At 45.0% G+C, this 23,898-nt stretch overlaps 1 protein-coding gene across 3 annotated transcripts in view; it reads right to left on the reverse strand.

The window, feature by feature from the left end:
* Positions 1-23,898, reverse strand: part of LOC121274091 (phospholipase D1-like) — a 139,934-nt gene that overhangs the window by 89,105 nt on the left and 26,931 nt on the right. For all 3 annotated transcript variants that reach the window (XM_041181255.1, XM_041181262.1, XM_041181248.1), the window contains exons 2-4: positions 9,303-9,494; positions 6,565-6,698; positions 3,703-3,848 (exon numbers count right to left, since the gene is read on the reverse strand). In XM_041181255.1, the coding sequence (XP_041037189.1) occupies positions 3,703-3,848; positions 6,565-6,698; positions 9,303-9,459 (437 nt within the window). In that variant the 5' untranslated portion in view covers positions 9,460-9,494. The remainder of the gene's footprint in view (positions 1-3,702; positions 3,849-6,564; positions 6,699-9,302; positions 9,495-23,898) is intronic.

Raw genomic sequence — 23,898 nt, forward strand, 5'->3', positions numbered from 1 at the left:
TCTGTACTCTCTCTAGTGCAATCACATCCTTTCTATAATGCAGATTCCAGAACTGCACGCAGTACTCTAGCTGTGGCCTTACCAGCATTTTACACAGTTCCAGCATAACCTCCCTGATTTTATATTCTATGCCTCGGCTAATAAAGGCAAGTATCCCATATGCCTTCTTAACAACATTATCTACCTATCTCGCTACATTAAGGTACCAGTGGACATGCTCACCAAGGTCCCTCTGATCCTTGGTACTTCCCAGGGTCCTACCATTCATCGTGTATTCCCGTGCCTTGTTTGTCCTGCCCAAGTGCATCACCTCACACTTATCTGGATTAAATTCTGTTTGCCACTAATCAACCCATCTGACTAGCCCATCTATATCCTCCTGTAATCTAAGGCTATCCTCCTCACTATTTACCACCCCACCAATTTTTGTGTCATCTGCGAACTTACTGATCAACCCCCCTACATTCAAGCCTAAATCATTTATATATACCACAAACAGCAAATGACCCAACACCGATCCCTGTGGAACCCATGCGGGACCTTATCAAAAGCCTTGCTGGAGTCCAAGTAGACTACGTCAAATGCATTTCCCTCATCTACACACCTGGTCATCTCTTTGAAAAATTCAATCAAATTGGTCAGACATGACCTCCCTTTAACAAAACCATGCTGACTGCCTTTGTGTAGTCCCTGCCTCTAGAAGTGTGGATTAATTCTGTCCCCAATTTAGAACTCTGGCCCATCCTTGTCCTTTTCCATAACAACCTTGAATCTAACGGAGTTAGGGTCACTACCTGCAAAATGCTCCCCCACTGATACCTCTACCACTTGCCCGGCTTCATTCCCTAAAATTAAGTCCAGGACCGCCCCCCTCTCTTGTAGGACCTTCTACGTACTGGCTTATAAAGCTCTTCTGGATGCATTTTAAGAATTCCACTCCCTCTAAACCTAGCACACTATGACTAACCCAGTTAATATTGTGGAGGTTAAAATCCCCCACTATTACTACCCTATTATTTTTACACTTCTCTGAAATTTGCCTATAGATCTGCCTTTCTATTTCTCTCTGACTGTTTGGGGTCCTATAGTTCATTTAGCGAAATTCCAGTTGAGTCCAGTGGGTGTTTCACTTCCTCTGTTGCAAGACTCTGAACCAGTTATTGCTCTTGAATTCAAAATTCAGCTACTGATTCAACAGGATATTTCAGAAACAGGTCTTCATGCAAAGATTGAAGAGGTGTGAAACTCTCTCCTACGAAAAGCAGCAGGTGCTGAGGACTCAATAAATGCTTTTATATCTGAGATCGAATGCTTTTTTTGCAAGGCAAGTATATTGGGAGCCAAAGAGGTTAAATGCAGATAAGATATGGATTGGTTATGATCTCATTGTATGGCGAAACAGGCTGGAGAGGCTGAATGGCCTCATCCTGTTCCTATATCTTTCTGCCCCACGCCTGGGTCTACTGCATCTCATGAGCGCACTAAAATAGTAAAATTACCCACAAGAGTACTATCAACCCAAAACTGACACTGAGGTACATAAGGAGATCTTATTACAGGTGATCGAAAACTTGGTGAAAGAGGCCAGTTAGAGTTTAAGGAGTGTCTTAAAGGAAGAACGAGAGGTCGAGAGGCGGGCAGGTATAGGGAGGAATTTCGGGCTCCGGGTAGCTGAGAGTAAGGCATGAGGTGGGGTGGGAGAGGGAGAGAAAAAATGGTCATGGGTGGAGAATAAAAGAATTCATTGAAGAAACTCAGGCAACAGATGCTTGTGACGACTTTCCAAGAGATTTGGACATGCAAATCAAGCACCCACCGCACCCCTGAGCACCCCCCAACAAAAAAAAGTCTCTGAGTGGAATCATCCCAGACTTGCACTAACTGCAGTAGCGGATGTAGAAAACCAGCTGGCTGCAATGGCGGGTTTTCACACCGCATCGTCCCCCTCCCACCTCGTTATTGATGTAATGGAGGGAAACACACCGTTTCACTGGGCAGTTTCCTCAGATTTGCCCACCACGCTGTCACCTCACCGCTTTCCCACGCTGGGCACCAGATTTGAACTGCAGCCATGCGCACAGCTCTCAATGCTTGCAGCCAGGGCTGCTGTACAGAAGACATGGTCCTGAAAGGCAAGAAGACTGCAGCCCATCACTGTTCTGACGCATCTGTGGAATGCCTTTTGGACAGTGTGGAGGCCTGCTACAGCATCCTGTACTCCCAGTCTCGGGCCGCAGGAGGCCCGTCAGTGTCAACATTCCAGCTTGGCAGGTGATGGCAGAGGTGGTCAGTGCCAATGCTGCACAGAAGAGGTTGGCCATCCAGTGCAGAGAGAGGATGAATGACCTCATCTGTGCCGCCAGGGTAAGGCAACCATCTCATCACTCTAAACTCCCACACTCACAAGCCCATCACACATTCACTGGCATCTCACTCACTGCCAGCCTCAAGGAACATCACCACCCACTCTCTCTCACACACACACCCTCACATCTCCATCTGACCTCACCTCCTCTGAATGCTGCCTCCTCAGCCCTCGGCACCCTCATACACACCCTGTTTCCCCCTCCCCTTACCCAGTACAGCCCTCGCCCTGCAGCCTCTTCCGTTGCCTGAGGCCACTTCTCCCCCTTCCCCCAAGCGAGCCCTCGCCCTGCAGCCAATGAAAAGCCATCCCCACCTTAAGGCTGGGCCTGGTAGGGTAAAGACCTGCCCGTGAGTGGCCCCAAAAGTGATGCGGTGCTGCCTGGGAAGCCTGGAGCTGGTGACCGCGAGTGCTGTCCGAAGCAAGGCAGGCAGACCAACCTCGAAGTCCCGAGCGAAGTGCAGGGCGCCAGCTGCAGTCACTTATGCTCGGTTGTGCTCGCCGAGATGCCCAGATGATCCAGTGTGGGGGGGGGGTGGGGTTCGATTCCAGCGGGCAGGCAAGATGATGAGATACAAATGCATTGAAATTAGGATCCCGATGTTGGACAGCGGGAAAAGCCACCTGCCATTGACGGGCAGAACAGACGATTGCAAACTGACCTTTGACCTTCTCGCCATACCGTCCCCTTGCGCCCACCATGACACCCAACCCCAACGGGGTTGCAAAATTCCAACCTTACTCTCCATTAACCCAAATAAATTCAAATGCTGGTGTTAAAAATACAATTCAGCGAATAAAGGCTTGAGGGGCCTGGTGGTTTCTCCTTCCTCTGATTTAGAAAAGTCCCTCACTGTTAATTGTATTAAACGTTCACTGCGGCACTCTCTAGAATGGGTGGCCAATTCACAAAGCTGGCTTTGCATTTGGGGTTTAAGTTGGAAATCTACTCCCCTGTTTCCCGTGTTCATTTCTTTATGTCTCCTGCCCACAACTCTCCCAAAGGTTGTGGCCTTTCAGGATTCCGGGGCAGCTGCCTGAGTGCTGGAGTCCTCCTGCGGTGTAGGGGTGTATCCGTGCTGCCAGCCTCTCTCCTTCCCTCGCCAAAAACAAGGATGGAAGATGCCTGGCCCAGGCTGGAGGGACAGTGGTGAAATGGAGGGGGTGTTTGCTGGGTTTATCCTCATTCCCACAAACCCCTCCTTGGAAAAAGAATGGAAGGAGGAACTAAACAAAGTAGAGAGAAAGGGATTGGGAGGGCACCCCTCAATAGCCCATACCCTGAGAACACAGTACCCACTACGACTCCCATTGGTGCACTCCAGGTTTAAGGTTACCTGCGTGTTGGGATTGGCAGGCGCAGTAAGGCTTTATATCGGAGAAGCTCCCTGTGAAGTTCCTGAAAATGCTTGAATTTCCTCTTGACGTGCCAGGTGAACTCTCCATGTTTCAACTGGATGGTGTAGACATTAGGGCTTGGGACCTGGTGATGCAAATGGGTAAGAAAATAAAACAGAAATTAAACCATGTGTAATAGTGGCAGCTCTGAAATATACAGGGAATGGGAAGAGCAAAGAGGTGCCAAGCAGCATGACTGTTCACTGCCCCACACTCCAGTCAAGTGCAGAGTGACAGGGTGGATACGGTCAGTTTTAATGACTCATCCAAAAATAAGCACCTCTGATAGTGCAGCACTCCCTTAGCATTTCACTGATTGTGAGCCTGGCTTTATGTGCTGAAGGTGGATAGGTCACCAGGTCCAGCTGGGACGCATCCTGGAAAGGTGAGCAGAATAATAATGGAAGTTGTAACGGTTCTAGGCCACAATCTTCCAATTCTCAACAGGGGTGGCACCAAAGGACTGGAAGGTTGCCAAAATGTTACACATCTGGTCAAAAAAAGCAATGGGATAAACCCAGCGATGAACCCGCAATAGGCCAGTCAGCTGAATGTCAATGGTGAGGAAGCATTGAGACAATATTCATTGGCATTCGTAAAAATATGGATTAATAAGTGAAAGCAGCATGATTTGTAAAAAGGAAATTGCATTTGATTTGATTGTATTTAACCTGATTGAGTTCTTTATTGTAGTAATTAATGAAAGTCGTGTGATTGATGTTCTACATATGGACATTCAAAAGGCATCTAATTAAAGCACACATAATACACTTGTTAGCAGGGTTAAAGTAGCAATGGCTGTATGGGTACAAAACTGGCTCAGGGAGGGAAAGCAGAGTGTCATGGTTGATTTTTTTGGTGTGCAGTGGTGTTCCCAGAGTCAGTGTTAGGATCGCTGCTCTTTCTGATATATATTAATGACCTTGACTGTGTATAAAGGGCAGAATTTTAAAGTTTGCAGATGGCACAAAACTCTGAATGTAGAAATAATAAGGAGGGTAGTAACGGGCTTCAAGAGGACAAACTGGTAAATAGGCAGACACATGGCAATGCAACTTAACACAGAATTGTGAAGTGATACATTTTAGACAGGAAGAACGAGAGGCAACATAGACCAGATAGTACAATATTAAAGGGAGTGTAGGAGTGCTGTACGTATGCAGAGATCTTTGAAGGCGACAGGGCGAGTTAACTTAAAAAAGCATATGGGATTCTGGATTTTATAAATAGAGGCATCAGAGTGCATGAGTAAGGAAGTTATGTTAAACTTTTATAAAACACTGGTTAAAGCTCTGCTGAAGTATTCTGTTTCAAATTCTGGACTTCACATTTTAGGAAGGGCCTTGGAGAGGGTGGGGAGGAGAATTACTAGAATGGTCCCAGGGACGAGGGACTTCAGTTATGTGGAGGGACTGTGGAAGCTGGGGTTGCTCCCCTTACAGCAGACAATGTTAAGGGGCGAAATTATTGAGCTGTTCAAAATCATGAGGGATTTTGATAGAGTAAATAAGGAGAAATTGTTTCTATTGGTGGGAGAGTTGGTAACCAGAGGGCACAGATTCAAGCAGGTTGATAAAGTATCTAGAGGGAAGACGAGGAGACATTTTTAATGTGGTGAGTTGTTGTGATCTGGAATGTGCTGCCTGAAAGAGCGGTGGAAGCAGATTCAATAGGAACTTTCAAAAAGGAATTGAATAAATATTTAAAAGGCAATGGATGACAGCAGGCGAGCGGCATTATTTAGATAGCTCTTTTGAAGAACTAACACAGGGATGATGGGCTAAACGATCATTCTGCAATTCCAATTCTCGGGAGTGGAACGTTGAACTTTCACCTTCAGAGGCACAAATGCCATCCAGTGACCTACAGCTAACACATTTATATCTGTGGAAACCAATATTGAAGAGGCCTTGAATCTGGATACCAACTCTAATTGGACATATTCTTGAAGGTTTTGTCATGTGACCTCCAACTAGCCTTTACCCAGATCTGATACTTTTCAAACTAATAAACAAATTTTTTTGTAAAGACAAAATTTTTTGATGCATGGACTATTTTCCCCCAGAGTTTTGTTCACAGGGGTGTCCTGGAATATTAGCCTTTAATTCCTACAGACTCCAGGATGAACCTGGAGGGTTGGCAACCCTCATTGCCACAGAGGCTGGTCTGTTTTACCCAGCAACCTGTCCACCGTCTACAAGGAACAAGTCAGGAGTGTGATGGAATACTCCCCAGTTGCCTGGATGAGTGCAGCTCCCACAACACTCAATAAGCTCAAAACATCCAGGACAAAGCAGCCCACTTGACTGGCACCCCATCCACCATGTTAAACATTCACTCCCTCCACCACTGACACCCATTGGGAACAGTGTGTACCAGCTATGAGATGCACTGCCACAACTCACCAAGCCTCCTTAGATGGCACCTTCCAAACCTGCAACTTCCACCACCTAGAAGGACAAGGGCAGCAGACAATGGGAATACCACCACTTGGAAGTTCCCCTCCAAGTCACACACCACCCCGACTTGGAAATATATCGCCGTTCCTTCACTGTCGCTGAGTCAAAATCCTGGAATTCCCTCCCTAACAGCACTGTGGGTGTACCTACACCACAGGGATTGCAGCAGTTCAAGAAGGCAGCTCACCACCACCTTCTCAAGGGCAATTAGGGATGGGCAATAAATGCTGGCCTAGCCAGTGAAGCCCACATCCCATGAACAAATCTAAAATAAAATTTGTGCGTGGGTTAGTAGCGACAGAAGCAAAGCTATGGTTTAGTTCTTAGTACTGAGACCCTCACCTTTGATGTAGAAGTGAATCGTTCCACCTCCACCACATGGGCTTTGATAGGTTCTCCAGGGAGGTACACCTGGATCTGAGGCTCCTTGAAAGACTTGGTCTTGTAAATGGCTGAGAATGGGATCTGAGAGCCACCTGAAACATAAAACATTGGAAGATAGAATATTTACAACACAGAAGGTGGCCATTCAGCCCAGCATATCCATGCCAGAAAAATGCACTCCTACTGAAGACAATCTGCTGTCCTTTGCCAGCCCTAGCTCAGCAGGCAGCACTCTTCCTTCTGAGACTTCAGCATGGACTTCAGCATTCAGAATAGGAATATAGGAACAGAAGGAGGCCATTCAGCCCCTCGTGACAGTCCTGCCATATAATGACTGATCAGTATATTAACTCTATCCACCTGCCTTGGCTCCATTTCCCTTAACACCATTAGCTACCAAAAATCAAACTCCATGAAATTATCAATTGAAACTCATCAACGACTGCTTTTCATGGAGGAGAGTTCCCCACTTCTACCACACTTTGTGTGAAGAAGCGTTTCCTAATTTCTTTTCTGCTTGGTCTGTCTCTGATGTTAAGCTTCAGTCCCCCTGTCCCAGACTCCTTACCAATTCCTTTCAAAATCCCAGATAACACCCCCAGTGTAACACTGCACTCAGAGGCTTTTGGATGAGATTGTTAAATTGAACTCCTGTCTGCTCTCTCAGGTGGATATAAAAGATCCCACAGCCACTGTTTCAAAGTAGTGTTGGGACATCTCACTCAATTGACCATTTATAACGTGTGAGCCTCCACAGTCATTGTCGAAAGGTTGTTATATCCACAATTATCGAGAGAATCTGCAGCACAGAAACAGGCCAATCAGTTTAACTGGTCTGTGCCAGCATTTATGGTCCTAATGCGCATCCTCCTCACCGTATTCCATCTCATGGATAGGGCAAGTGAGTGGGAAAAGATCTGGCAAATGGGGCATAACGTGGCCAAATGTGAAATTGACCATTTTGGCAGGAAGAATAAAAAAGAGGCATATTATCTAAATGGTGAGAGATTGAAGAGCACTGAGATTCAGAGGGATCTGGGTGTCCTAGTGCATGAATCACAAAAGGTATCATGCAGGTCCAGCAGGTAATTAGGAAAGCTAATTGAGTGTTATCATTTATTGTGAGGGGAATTGAATACAAAAGTAGGGATGTTATGCTTCAGTTACTGGTGAGACCACATCTGGACTGCTGTGTACAGTATTTGTCTCATTATTTAAGGAAAGATGTAAATGCGTTAGAAACAGCTCAGAGAAGGTTTACTAGACTAATACCAGGAATGGGTGGGTTGTCTTATGAGGAAAGGCTGGACAGGTTAGGCTTGTATCCACTGGAGTTTAGAAGAGTAAGAGGCGACTTGATTGAAACCTTTAAGATCGTGAGCAGTCTTGACAAGGTGGATGTGGAGTGGATGTTTCCTCTTGTGTGAGAATCTAGAACTAGGAATCACGGCTTAAAAATAATGGGTCGCTCATTTAAGACAGAGATGAGGAGAATTTTTTCTCTCTCAGAGGGTTCTGAGTCTTTGGAAGTCTCTTCCTCAAAAGGCGGTGGAAGCAGAGTCTTTGAAAACTTTTAAGGCAAACCAAGATAGATTCTTGATTAACAAGGGGGTGAAAGGTTATTAGACATAAGCAGGAATGTGTGGCTGAGGTTACATTCAGGTCAGCCATGATCTTATTGAATGGCAGAGCAGAGGGGCTGAGAGGCCTACTCCTGCTCCTAATTCTTAAGCTTGTATGTGTGTTCGTATGTTCACCCCATCAGCATATCCTTCTATTCTTTTCTTCCTCATGTGTTTAACTAACTTGCCCTTCAATGCATTTATACTCTTTGCTTCAACCAGTCTCTGTGGTAGCAAATTCCACATTCTCACCGCTCTCTGGGTAAAGTGTCACCTGAATTCCTTTTGGATTTACTGATGACTAACTTATGTTTCTGGCTTATGTTATGGTTCTGTTGAAGGGTCATGAGGACTCGAAACATCAACTGTGCTCTTCTCCACCGATGCTGCCAGACCTGCTGAGTTTTTCCAGGTATTTCTGTTTCTGTTTTTGTTTTATGTTTCTGGCCCCTCGTTCCGCTCTTCCCACAAGTGGAAACATCTCCAGGACTGGCTATCAACCCTCTTCAGAAGTTTTAAGTCCTCCATCAGGTCATTCCCCTCTCAGCCTTCTCTTTTCTACAGAGCTGACTGATGGGAGCTTAGCGATAAGCCACAAGGCTTAACAGTGCATTAAGGATGCACTGTTGCTTCATCAGAACATCGCTGCAATTGAGAATTTCCGAAACAATTGCAGTACAGTTATTCTAAACATTTATATCTCACTGGCTAGGCCTCAGCTGAGGCTTTAGGGAGGACAACAGGGCCTTGGTGAGGGTGCAGGGGAAATTTACGAGAATGGTAACAGGGATGAGGGACACAGATTTAAGATAATTGGCAAAAGAACCAGAGGGGAGACGAGGAGAGTTTTTTTTTGTACAGCAAGTTGTTCTGATTTGGGAATGTGCCACCAGAAAGATTTGCAGGGATGTGGGGAAAGAGCTGGAGACTGGGATTAATTATATAGCTCTTTCAAAGACACAATAAGCCTCTGTTGGTGCTGTGTGACTCTACTGTAATTGGGTACATAGTGAGGGAGGACAGTGCTTTCAGGTGTTGGGTGCTCCCTGTACTTTCAATGAAAACCATGCTCACTGGGCTCTCTCGCATCATTGCCCGCATCATAGTCCACCTCCTCGTCTTCCAGACGGAGCTCATTAGTGTCAAGCTTATCCATCAGTTGGCTGATGTCCGTGGCCACACCTTTAAGTGCAGATGATCGCTGAAGGGAGCTTTGTACTTGGTCTGCCATTGTGCGCACTACCACTCAGACACAAGGCAGCTGACCTGGAAACAAAGGGAAAGAAAAATCAACAACTTGCTTTCACACAGAACCCCTAACTTGGTAAAACATTTCAAGGTGGGCTCCACAGGAATGTTACAAAGGAAAATTGGGCACTGAGCCACAAAGGGGTGGATTTTATACAGCGTCGTAAAGGTGCAGAGAGTGGCGGAGAGGCAGACAGGTTTAAGGAGGGAACTCCAGAGCTTAGGGTCCAGGCAGCCAAAGGCACAGCCGCCAACGGTGGAGCGATTAAAATTGGGAATTCACAAGAGGCTAGGTTTAGAGGAGCGCAGAGATCCCGGAAGGTGGTGGGGTTGGAGCAGATTACGGAGCTGGGGGGGTGGTGAGGTCATGGAGGGATTTGAAAACAAGGATGAGAACTTTAAAATGGAGGCATTGTTTAACAAGGAGCCAATATGGGTCAGCAAGCACGGGGGTGATAGCAGGATGGGACTTAGTGCAAGTTAGAACAGGGGCAACAAAGTTTTGAATAACTTCAGGTTTTCAGCGGGCAGAGTGTGGGAAGCTGGCCAGGACTCTGTTAGAATAGGCAAGTCTGGAGGTAGCAAAGGCATCGATGAGAGCTTCAGCAGCCGATGGGGTGGGGCAGGGTTGGAGTTGGATGATCTTATGAAGGTGGCAACAGGTGGTCTTAGTTTTGGAGCAAATAGATGGTGCGAAGCTCATATCAGGGCCAAATATGTCACCAAGGAGAAAAACTCATTGAAGCGTTAAAAAAATGTGTTTTCACTCTCTTTGAATACTTCTGTTCATTGCTAATAAAAATATGGAAGATGGAAGAAGAGGCTGCTTTGACTGACAATCAAGAATCCTCCAACCATTTGCTTCCTGATTGGCTGTGGGACACTTCCAGGATTATTGTGTCAAGTGACCAAATTTGGCAGTGTGTGGGGTGGGGCACCAGGAAGCAGGAGGTCCATGTGGCAGTGCCTCTTGAAACATGGCCAACTAGAACTGGCAACGCTAAGCACAGAGCAGGCAAGGAAAAGGGAGGATTTGACAACCAGCTGTTGAACAATGATCTCATCCAATCTGATGTTTCCCCTTCCTGCTCTAACTAAGCTTCCAAATAGACTGCATGCAAATGAGCCAATGTCTAGACTTCCGTGAGAGTCTATTAAAAGGCTAACAAGCTTTGGAACTACTCTGAGGAAGTTCTCCTGAGGCAGTGCAACGTACTGGTCAAGCTCACTTGATTATACAGCAGCCAATCCTTGTCTACACACCTCAGGAAACAAATGTAAACACTGGGGAGAAACAGAAAAGAAGGACTTTCATTTCTTTATTCTTTCAGGGATGTGGGTGTAGCAAGGTCAGGATTTGTTACCCATCCCAAATTGTCCTTGAGCTTAATGGCTTGTTCGACCATTTCAGAGGACAGTTTATGGGTCAACCAAGTTGCTGTGGATGGGGAGATGGTGGTGTAGTGGTAATTTTACTGGCCTAGTCTTTGGAAATCTTAGGTCAATGACCTGGGGATATGGGTTCAAATCCCACCCTGATAACTGGTGGAATTTAAATTCAATTCAGTGAAAGCTGGTCTCGGTAATGGTAACCATGATTGTTGCAAAAACCTGTCTGGTTCACTAATGCCTTGAACATAGAGAAAGATTATCCCCCCACACCCCCTCGCCCCATTGTGGGGACAGTGCAGGAGCGGGTGCAGGTGGGCATACCTCCAATCAGGGACGCGCCACCACTTAACGTGGCCAATTAAGGCCCACCCAGCGTGACGTCCACCAGGAAGTGCTGTGCACTCCCTGTGTGGGCGAGGGGGGTGATTCCCTCAGCCGGGAGTGTGCACTTTCACGCACACGCTTGAAAGAGTGCACAGATCTCCCTGAGGCTAAGTGTTGCCTCAGGGAGATCAACTCCAATTTAAAACTTTTATTAAACATGTTTAAAAATTTTCCCTGCCCTGTCCCCTCATGTGACAGTGTAAAATGAGTTGGGACATGTCCATATGTTCTATTGAAACCTTTCTGAAAGATTTAAATACCCTCATGAAACCTCATCCCGCCCGTGGATGAGGTTTGATGCTTTTTCCGAAGCCCGCCAGGGCTCCCAGCCTGTCCGCCGACCTTAAGGCTGGACGGGCAGGTCCATAAATGACCTTAATTATTTTTTCAATGGCCCCAATAGGCTGTTGACAGGTCGGCGGGCACACAGCTGACTCGGCTGTGCCCCCCGCTGACCTGAAAATGGAAATGATGCAGGGTGACATCGGGAGTTCCACCCAACATCATCCCACGTCATTTTATGCATCGGTGAGTGGGCCCTGCCCCCACTCGCCGACTGGAAGATCCTGCCCATAAGGATTAGGAGCAGGAGTAAGGCCACTCGGCCCCTCGAGCCTGCTCTGGCATTCAATAAGATCATGGCTGATCTGAATGTAACCTCAACCCACATTCCTGAATATGCCCAATAACCTTTCACCTCCTTGTTAATCAAGAATCTATCTAGCTCTGCCTTAAAAATATTCAAAGACTCTGCCTCCACCTCCTTTTGAGGAAGAGAGTTCCAAAGACTCACACCCCTCTGAGAGAAAAACATTCTCCACATCTCTGTCTTAAATGAGGGGCCCCTTTTTTAAACAGTGACCCCTAGTTCTAGATTCTCCCACAAGAGGAAACATCCACTCCACATCCACCCTGTCAAGACCCCTCAGGATCTTAAAGGTTTCAGTTAAGTCACCCCTAAATTACACTGGATACAAGCCTAACCAGTCCAGCCTTTCCTCATAAGACAACCCACCATTCCAGATTTTACTCTAGTAAACCTTCTCTGAACTACCTCCAATGCATTTACATCCTTCCTGCAATAAGGAGACCAATGCCCTGTCTCCCCAGTACCCTGTACAACTGAAGAACGACCTCCCTACTCTTGTATTCAATTCCCCTCACAATAAATAATAACATTCCATTAGCTTTCCTAACTATCTTCTGTACCTGCAATACTAACCTTTTGTGATTCATGCACTAGGACACCCAGATCCCTCTGAATCTTAGGGCTCTGCAGACTCTCACCATTTAGATAATAAGCTTCTTTTTTATTGTTCCTGCCAAAATGGACAATTTCACATTTACCCACATTATACTCCATTTGGCAGATCTTTGCCCACTTGTAAAATGACAGGCGGTGATGTTGGGCGAGAGTCCTGATGTCACCGCGCGTCATTCAGATCTTCAATTCTACGGGTGTGCACCGGAATCAGCTGCGTGCCTGCCGGATTGTCAAAGGCCTATTGAGGCCATTTAAATATCAATTAAAATAATTATCACAGCTGCCCATCCAATGTTAAAGTTGGCGGGGGTTGGGGGTTGGGGGGTGGGGGTGGGGGGGTGGGGGGGGGTGGGGGGGCGGTGAGGTGCAGGCGAAGGGCCCAAGCGGCCTTCGCATTTCTCATGAAACCTCATCCACGGGCGGGACGATGTTTCATAAAGTGTATATAGATTGAATGAAAGTTTTTATTACAGTCCATTGACATGTCCCAGCTCATGTGACACTGTCACATGAGGGGACATATCTTAAAAAAAATTCTTTTCTTTATTAAAACTTTTAAAATCAAACTAACCTCCCTGAGGCAGCTCCGTGCCTCAGGGAAATTTCGGTGCTCCTTCGCACACATGAGCCAAAGAGCGCAGGCCCCGACTCAGCCTCCTCCCCTCGCCCACACAGGGGGCGCTCAGTGCTTCCAGGTGCGTGTCACGCTGGGCGGGCCATAAAGTGGCGGCCTGCAGCCGATCGCGGGCAACAATCAGCTGCATGCCCACCTGTGCCCATTCCCATCCAGCACCCCCCTCTCCCCCCGACAATGGGGAGAAAATTCTCCCCTCTGTCTTCTATTAGCTACCCAATCCTCCATCCATGCTAATATACTACCCCCAACACCATGGGCTCTTATCTTATTACGTAGCCTTATGTGTGGTACCTTATCAAACGTCTTTTGGAAATCTAAATATATTACATCTACTGGTTCCCCTTTATCTATCATGCTTGTTACCTCCTCAAAGAATTCTAATAAATTTGTCAGGCATGATTTCCCCTTCATGAAACCATGCTAACTCATCTTGATTATATCATGTATTTCTAAAAGGTCTGTTATTACATCCTTTATAATAGACTCTAACATTTTCCCAATGACAGATGTTAAGCTAACTGGCCTACAGTTACCTATTTTTTGCTCCATCCCTTTTTGAATAAGGGTGTTACATTGGCAGTTTTCCAGTCCTCTGGGACTTTTCCAGAATCTAAGGATTCTTGGAAGTTTACGACCAGTACATCCACTATCTCTGCAGCTACTTCCTTTAATATCCTAGGATGCAGCGCATCAGGTCCAAGTGACCTATCGGGCTTTAGCCCCATTAATTTTCCTCATATTTTTTCTCTAGTGATAGGTATTGTATTAATTTCCTTCCCCCATTTTGCCCCTTGATTGTTTAGTATTTTTGGAATGCTATTAGTGTCTTCTACTGTGAGGACTGCTGCAAAGTATTTATTCAACTCTGCTGCCATTTCCTGGTTCCCCATTATTATTAACCCAGCCTTATTCTCTAAGGGGCCTATATTCACTTTGGCCTCGCTCTTCCTTTTTATATATTTAATGAAACTCTTACTGTCTGTTTTTATATTACTGACTAGTTTACCCTCAAAATTTATTTTCTCCCTCTTTATTATTTTTGGTCATCTTTTGTTGGTTTTTAAAACTTTCCCAGTCTCCTGGCTTACCACTAATCTTCGCCACGTTGTATGTTTTTTCTTTCAATTTGACACTATCCTTAACTTTCTTGGTTAACTATGATTGGTTTATCACCTTCCTAGAATCCTTCTTCCTCACTAGGATATATCTTTGTTTTGAGTCATGAACTATTTTCTTAAACGTCTGCCATTGTTCATCAACCATCTTTTCTGCTAAACTCCTTTCCCAGTCCACTCCAGCCAACTCTGCCCTCATTCCTTTGTAACTACCCTTTTCTATGCTTAGCACAGTTGTTTTTGACCCAAGTTTCTCACTCTCAAACTGAATGCTAATTTCTACCATATTATGGTCACTGTTTCCCAAGGGACCTTTTACTCTGAGATCATTTATTAAACCTGCCCTATTTCACATTACCAGATCCAAAATAGCCTGATCCCTGGTTGGATTCACAACATATTGTTCTAGGAAACTGTCTCAAATACACTCTATGAATTCTTGCTTGTGGCTGCCTCTGCCAATTTGATTTCCCCAATTTACATGAAGATTAAAGTCACCCATGATTAATGTATTGCCTTTTTTACATGTTCTCATTATCTCCTGATTTATTCTCTGTCCTACAGTATAGCTACTGTCAGGGGGCCTATAGACTACTCCCACCAGTGTCTCTTTCCCCTTGTTATTTTTACCTCCACGCACATGGATTCTAAATCTTCCAATCCAAGATCATTTCTTGCTATCGTATTTATTCCATCTCCAAGCTACCCCACCCCACCATCCTTTCCTTCCTGCCTGTTATTGCAAAAAGTCACTTACCCCTGAATATTTAGTTCCCAGATTTGCTCTCCTTACAACCATGTCTCTGTAATGGCTTTAAGATCGTACTCATTAACTGCTATTTATGCCGTTAATTTATTTATTTTGTTCCAAATACTACATGCATTTAAATAAAGAGCCATTAATTTTGCCTTTAAGAATTTTTTCCCCCCTTTGACCCTATTTGCTGCTGTTTTTTTTGTTTGTACACTCTGTCTCTTCCTGTCACACTCTGGGTATCATTACCTAAATAGCTGCCCTGCAAGGCTGTCATATCCTTTTGCTTTGTAACCCTACATATCCCCTCCCCAGAACCCTCCCCACCTCTATTTAGTTTAAAGTCCTCTCTACAGTCAGGACACTGGTCCCAGCATGGTTCAAGTGAAGCCTATCCCATCGGATCAGCTCCCTCCTACCCCAGTACTGGTGCCAGTGCCCCATGAACTGAAACCCATTCCCAGCTTTGACTTTTACCTAAAAGAGTTGGAGAAATATTAGCTGTAATTCAGCTGTAATTCTCAAATTTAGTGAACTGTATGTCCAGAACTTGGGTTTTTTTTATATGTTGCTCTGTTTTGCAACCAAGTCAAAGAATAAAGGTGACTAATGTGTTTCAATGTTAATTCTAGATCCACTACTAAAACAGGGAGATCAAATAATTAAATGGCAAAACACAGTTTAGAATTTTTTTTAAAACTGAAACCCATTCCTCCCACATCAATCTTTGAGCTACGCATTTAACCCTTTTGCTTTATTTACTCTGTGCCAGTTTGTCCATGACTCAGGTAATAATCCTGAGATTATTACCTTGGAGGTTCTGCTTTTTAACTTAGCTCCTAACTGTTCAAATTCTTTCAGGAGAGCCTCCTTTCTAGTCCCATCAATGTTGTTGGCACCAACGTGGACTGCAACAACTAGATCCCTCTGCTCCCACTCCAAGTTCCTCTCCAGCCCTGAGTAGATATCCTTAACCCTGGCACCGGGCAGGCAACACAGCCTTCGGGACTCACGCTCACGGCTGCAGAGAACAGTATCCATCCCCCTAATTATACTGTCCCCTACCACTACTACATTCCCATTTCCTCCCCCCACTTGATTGGCTCCCTGTACCATGGTGCTGTGGTCAGTTCGCTCATCCTCCCTGCAGTCTCCGCTCTCGTCCACACTGCTTGCAAGAACCTTGTAACTGTTGTCATCAGCCAATTTAGCAACCATTCCTTTGGTCCCTTCATCCAAGTCATTTATATAAATTGCTAAAAGCTGAGGCCCCAGCACTGATCCCTGTGACACACCACTCGTTACATCCTGCCAACCAGAAAATGACCCATTTATGCCTACTCTCTGTTTCCTGTTAGCTAGCCAATCTACTATCCATGCCAATACACTACTCCCTACACCATGAGCTTTTATTTTTCACAATAACCTTTGATGTGGCACCTTATCAAATGCCTTCTGGAATCTAAGTACAGCACATCCACCTGTTCCCCTTTATCCACAGCACATTTTACTTCTTCAAAGCACTCCAATAAATTGATTAAACATGATTTCCCTCCACAAAACCATGTTGATTCTGCCTGATTACCTTGAATTTATCTTAGTGCCCTGCTATAATGTCTTTAATAATACCTTCTAATATTTTCCCTACGACAGATGTTAAGCTAACTGGCCTGTAGTTTCCCGCTTGCTGTCTCCCTCCTTTTTGGATAAAGGATTTCCATTCACTATTTTCCAATCTAATGGAACCTTCCCCGAATCCAGGGAATATTGGAAAATTAAAACCAATGCATCAACCATCTCGCACACCAATCTTTGAGCCATACATTTAATCACTTGGCTTTATTTACCCTATGCCAGTTTTCCCTTGCCTCAGGTGATAAGGACTCAAAACATTATCTCTGCCTTTCTCTCCACAGATGCTGTCAGACCTGCTGAGGTTTTCCAGCTATTTTTGTTTCCATTTCAGATTTTCAGCAGCTGCAGTATTTGCTTTTATGCTTTGATCAACTATCTCACTAGCCACTTCATTCAAGATTTTAGGATAAAGTCCACCAGGACCCAAGGACTTGTCAGCCCGCAGCTCCAACAGTTTGTTCAGTACCACTTCCCTGGTGATTGCAGTTTTTTTTTGAGTTCCTCCCTTCCTTCCATTTCTAGATTTGTAGGTGTTTCTGGGATGTTACTTGTATCCTTTATGGTGAAGACTGATGCAAAATACCTGTTTAATTCATCTGCCTTCTACTTATTTTCCATGATTAATTCTCCAGACTCACTTCCTATAGGAACAATGCTCACTTGGTTAACTCTTCTTTTTCAAATATCTATAGAAACTTTTACCAGTTGTTTACCAGTTTCTAGCTAGCTTTCTCTCATACCTTAATTTTTCCCTCATTATTAATCTATTAGTGTTTGTCATGAAGAGATTAATGTCTATAATGTTATTGGGACTTATTTTTTAAAAGTAGAGTTTAGTGGTGTCTATATATGTGTGTCTGAGTCTGTCTAAATTGGATTGAAGCCAGCTGGTCTCAAGTAGGTTTGAAATGGTAATTAGATAAACATGGGGAAGTTTAGAAACATAGGGAAGAATTTTGCGGTTGGAGAGTGGGGCCCACTTGCCGACATGTAAAATGACACATGGTGATGTCAGGCAGGTGTCCTAATGTCACATCGCATCATTTAGATTTTCAGTTCAGTCAGCTGAGCGCCCACCAAACTGTCAAAGGCCTATTAAGGCCTGTTAAGAACTAATTAAAACAGTCAAATGAGGTGCCCGTCCAACCTTAAGGTTGGCAGGGGGCAGGGGAATAGACCAGGCGGCCTTCGCATTCATCATGAAACCTCATCCACAGGCTGGTTGAGGTTTCACCAAGTGTTTTAAAATTCAACAAAAATTATTTTAAAAATTCGTTGACATGTCCCAGCTCACGTGACACTGTCATGTGAGGGGACATGTTTTAAAGGTTTTGTTTTTCCCCTTTATTTAAATTTTAAAATCTTACACTGATCTCCCTGAGGCACAGAGGCACACAGTTGAAGGAGCGCAAGCTAGGGCTCAGGGAATCCTCCCCCCTTCCCCGCCCGCACAGGGAGCGCTCGGCGCTTCCGGGCAAGAGTCATGCTGGGCTGGCCAATTCAGCTCGGACCTGATCGGGTTCACTCTCGCTCCCGCCTGCCTGATGGGGGTTGGGTGGGGGGGTGGTGGTGGGGTGGAAATTCGGCCCATAGGTGTCAAGAGGGCAATGTGCATTTTTAAATAAAGCATTCAAAAGAACGGGTGAAATCTTGCAGCTCGCTAATAAAATTGGTGGAATCAAAGGACGTTATTGTCAGAAGAGGTAAAATTGAAACTGAGTGATACAATGGAAGATTTACATTCGAAGAGAAAGATATGTATCAAGGAGAAAGGAGATTATGGGTAAGGCAGAGGAATTTTAAGATCCATCAAGCGTGAGAAGCCTCCAGCCTGTAAACCCCAAATCCGTCTGCAAGGGGGGCTGAGCGGGAATGGGTGTGGGTGGGTGCATCGCTGATCGCTGCTCCCAATTGGTTGCGCGCCGCCATTTTACATGGGTGGGCCAATTGAGGCTTACCCAGCGTGACGCGCACCCAGAAGTGTTGAGCGCTCCCTGTGCGGGCGGTGGGGGTGGGGGGGGGGGGGGGGAGGAGGCTGAGTCGGGGTCTGCGCATGCATGTGAAAGAGCGCAGGATTCTCCCTGAGGCGCCGAGCTGCCTCAGGGAGTTTAATTTCATTATCAAAAAGCGAATAAAAGATTTCAAAAATTTATTCGGACAGTGTCACATGAGCTGGGACATGCCTATGAATTGTATTTTTAAAATTTATTAAAGTTTGAAAACCTTCACGAAACCCCATCCCGCCCGTGGATGAGGTTCCATGAAAAATGCAAAGGCCGCCTGGGGTCTTCGCCTGCCCTCCCCCCCCCCCCACCGACCTTAAGGTTGGACGGGCAGCCCTGTTAATTGTTTCAATTAGATTTTAAATGGCTTTAATCGGCCTTTGACAGTTGGGTGGGTGCACAACCGACTCTGGTACACACCCGCCAAACTGAAGATCTGACTGGCGTTCAGTATCATTGGGACACACCCCCGATGTCACCACGCGTCATGTTATGTGTTGGCGAGCGGGACCCACCCCCACATACCAAGCAGAAGATTCAGGCCTATGAGATTTACTGTTGCCTTAATGGGGGTGTAACTGAGAGTTAGATTAATTGGGGGATTTTTGTAGTTGTTATCGTAGTAATTTTGTAGATATATGTATGTGTTTACAATCTTCCTTATATTAATAAATGTTTAATTTAGTTTTATAAAAACTTCTTAAGACTTGGTGGTCTTATTACTACAGAATTGAAAGCCTGCATCGCGAAACAAACAAATTGCAAAAATGGGTTATGACAGTTGTTTCAAGCTTCCCTCTGGAATTTGAGCAACTCAGCCTTTACTATTGGCTGTGGCATAATAGTCTTTCCAATCTTCTGACATGGCACCCATCCTTGTGCAATTATATGCTTTTATCCTTCATTCTCAAGTCATTTTCATGACTGTACGCTGGTTGGGTATAGTGACAGTATTATTCACAGCCAGAATGGAGGTGATTAGCACCACATCCATAAACATTCACTCCCTTCACCACTGACGCACAGTAGCAGCAGTATGTATCATCTACAAGATGCACTGCAGCGACTCACCAAGGCTCCTTCAACAGCACCTTCCAAACCCAGGGCTGCTACCATCTAGAAGGACAAGGGCAGCAGATAGATGGGAACACCATCACCTGGAAGTTCCCCTCCAAGTCACTCACCATCCTGACTTGGAAATATATCGGCCATTCCTTCACTGTCGCTGGGTCAAAATCCTGGAACTCCCTCCCTAACAGCACTGTGGGTGTACCTACACCACATGGACTGCAGCGGTTCAAGAAGGCAAGCTCACCACCACCTTCTCAAGGGCAACTAGGGATAGGCAATAAATGCTAACCTAGTCAGCGAAGCCCACATCCCATGAATGAATTTTTTAAAAATTACCCTTATTATCAATTACCCCTGGAAACAGGACTGTTTACAGTTAGCATTTAACTATCCTCCACTTACTGCATTTTTCTGGAGAAATCACCCTGCTTTTATCGGGAGATGTTGCTGTAGCTTTGACTCTGATCAATGAGTAAATAGGCTTTGTCTCACTCTGACTACACCTCACTGGCTGACACAGTACTGCCAATAGACATTCACTGAGAAGATGATCAACAAAATGATTCACTTATCGTGGCAAAATGTTTTGGCTTCCCAGCATTAGTCCAAAACCTCCCTGATCTGAATATGCCCCTTCCTCTCCAGTTGACATGTCCTCTTATACGCCCACTCAGATTGGTAAACTCACTGAGGCTGCAACTTGGCATGGCCTGTAATAAAGACCCGGAGTTCATCCCAGCTGTTCCAGAGTGACCCAGCCCAGCCTGGGTGTTACTGAGGACATCGGAATTTGTTTCGTGAAGGAAGATGGGAAATATCAGGCAGAGTTCTTATACTTTGATTGATACCAGTGCAGCCCACCCCTCCCCCCCACCATCCAACTCGAAAGTATGTGGTTGGGGGTGGGAGATTGGCTCCTGACTGTGAGGCCTCCCATATTGGACATACCAACATACGACCAAGGTGCAGGAAAAGGCCATTCAGCCCCTCGAGCATGCTCTGCCAATTAGTAAGATCACGGCTGATCTGATAGACATCTCAAATCTGCATCCCACCTGCCGCTGATAACCTTTCATCCCCTTGCTTACCAAGAATCTATCCACCACTGCCTTAAAAATATTCAAAGACTCTGCTTCCACCACCTTTTCAGGAAGGGAGTTCCAAAGACACTGACCCTCTCAGAGAAAAGATTTCGCCTCATCTCCATTTGAAATGGGCGACCCCTTATTTTTAAGCAGTGATCGCTAGTTCTAGATTCTCCCACAGAAGGAAACATCCTCTCCACATCCACCCTGTCAAGACCCCTCAGGATCTGATATGTATCAATCAAGTCACCGCTTACTCTTCTAAACTCCAGTGGATACAAGCCTAACCTGTCCAACCTTTCCTCATAAAACAACCCGACCATTCCTGGTATTAGTCTGGTAAACCTTCTCTGAACTGTTTCTAACACATTTCCATCCTTCCTTAAATAAGGTGACCAATACTGTACACAGTCCCTCACAACAATGATTGCCCACTGTGCTCACCTGAAGATTGGCCACTGTGGTTAAGCACTGGTGACATTATTGCTCTCTGTGGACCCGCGTCAAACAAGAGTCAGCAACTTCAGGTTAAAAGTGTTGTTCTCTTGTAACCGTGAGCTCATCCAAGACTCTGCTGCATGTATCCTTCCTCACAACAAGTCCTGTTTCACTACCATTCCTTGTGCTGGCTGCCTTACATTGGCTCCCGGTGTTGCAATGCCTGGTCTTCGACATTCTCATCCTTGGTTTCAAATTCATCCATGACCTCGCGCCACCCTGACTCTTCAATCTCCTCCAGTGCTGCAGCTCTCCCGAGATCCCTGGACACCCATAATGCTGGCCTCTTACCATATTCCTGTTTCTCACCATTCCAATGTTGGTGGCCATGGACTTCAGTTGCCAAGACAAAAACACTGGAATTCCTTTCCTACACCTCTCCACTTCCCTACCCCTGTCTGCCTTTAAGACTGTCCTTAAAACCTACCTCTTGGTTCAAGCTTTTTCTCACCCGGCCTAATTTAAAAGAAAGACTTGCATTTCCATAGCACTTTTCACAACCTGAGGACATCCCAAAGTGCTTTACAGCCAATGAAGTATTTTTTTGAAGTCTGCTCACTGTTGTAAAATAGGAAAAGTAGTAACTAATTTGTGCACAGCAAGCTCCCACAAACAGCAATGTGAAAGTGACCAGATAATCTACTTACTCATCATTATTGATTTAGGGGACAAATATTGATCAGGACATTGAGGAGAATTTTCATCCTTTTCTCTGAAATAATGGCCTTGGAATCTTTTACATCCACTTGAGAGAGCAGGCGAAGCCTTTGTTTAATGTCTCATCTGAAAGACAGCACCTCTGGCAATGCATCGATCCCTTGGTACTGCACATCTCCTTTTGTGGTTTGGTGCCAACTTCTGATAATGCTCTTTTGAAGTGCCCTGGGACATCTTAATGTGATATATAAATGTTCAAAGAAGCATTCACTGTGGGACAAATTCATGGCTTTGGAAGTGCAAAGGTTCTTTTTTTATTCAGTCATGGGATGTGGGCATCACTGGCTAGACTGGCATTTATTGCCCTTGTTCAGAGGGCATTTTTTAAGACTCAACCACATTACTGTGGATCTGGAGTCACATGTATACCAGCAGATAAAGGAGAGCCAGATAGCCTTTTACAACAGGGATACGGTTGACATTTCGAGTCCGTATGACCTTTCATCAGAACTAAAAAATATAGAAATGAGATGAAATATATTTTATCTCATTTCTATATTTTTTTAGTTCTGATGAAAGGTCATACGGACTCAAAACATCAACTATATTCCTCTCCGCAGATGCTGTCAGACCTGCTGAGTTTTTCCCAGGTATTTTTGTTCTAGATTTCCAGCATCCACAATATTTTGCTTTTATCTTGGGCTTTTGCAACAATTGGCAATGCTTTTCATGGTCATCGTTAGATTTCTAATTCCAAGTTGTTACTGAATTCAAATTTCACCATCTGTTGTGGTGGAATTCAAACCCAGGTTCCCACCCCCCCCCACCCCCCACACCAAAGTATTACCTTGAGCTACTGGTCTAGTAACAATACCACTATGCCACTGTGTTGACAGTCTTACCATGCAATAAGCTAATTTAATGTTCTGTGTAATGAAGACTGTATTGGATGGCAGGATTATTGGCATGGCTTCAATCTCCCATCAGCTGGTGATTTAGCAGGTAATGATTGGACAAGAAGATTGAAAAGTGCAGAGATTACACTGAAAATACAATCAGGAAGTATTGGCTGGGCTGATGTATCCTGTGTGTTTGTACACTGCCATAATCACAGCAAGTTTCAAAAACACGCATTGCATAACTAGAAGTAATCAATTTGGGTAAGTAAAAAACTTTTCTGGAGTTTGTGATGTCACGCATGACATATAAGTTGGAAATGACCGTTTATAAAGTGCGATTTTTTTTTTAATTAAAGCGTCACGGGGAGTATTCAATTCTACAAACATTTCGCGAAGAAGTCTCCATTTGTACTGAAATGGAAACAAAAAGTGTTGGAAATACTCAGCTGTGGGGTGATGAAGAGAGTTAACGTGTCAGGCTGATGGCCTTTCTTAGGCACTGGAGAAAGTTAGAGATGTGACAGGTTTCAAGCAATCCCAGAAGGAGGGTAAAGGGAAGGGAGGGTGGAAAGAGCAAAAGGGAAAGTCTGTGATAGGAGCGAGAGTGCGAGAGATGAAATGACAAAAGGGATTTTTTTTTAATTTGTTCATGGCACGTGTCATCATGGGCTAGGCCAGCATTTATTGCCCTTGTTCGGGGGTAATTAAGAGTCAAGCACATTGCTGTGGGTCTGGAGCCACATGTAGGCCAGACAAGGTAAGGACAACAGATTTCCTTCCCTCAAGGACATTATTGAACCAGATGGCTTTTTATGACAATCGACAATCCTTTCATGGTAATTATCAGACCATTAACTCCAGATTTTTATTAAATTCAAATTTCACCCTTTGCTGTCCAAGTCAGAATTTTGTATTGTCATTCGGCCATACCCACGCTCTCCTGGCCTCCCATCTATAACTTCCGTAAAGCTGAGCTCATTCAAAACTCTGCTGCCCGTATCCTAACTCGCACCAATTCCCATTCACCC

The sequence above is a fragment of the Carcharodon carcharias genome, chromosome 2 (assembly GCF_017639515.1).
Source record: "Carcharodon carcharias isolate sCarCar2 chromosome 2, sCarCar2.pri, whole genome shotgun sequence".
Classification (NCBI taxonomy): domain Eukaryota; kingdom Metazoa; phylum Chordata; class Chondrichthyes; order Lamniformes; family Lamnidae; genus Carcharodon; species Carcharodon carcharias.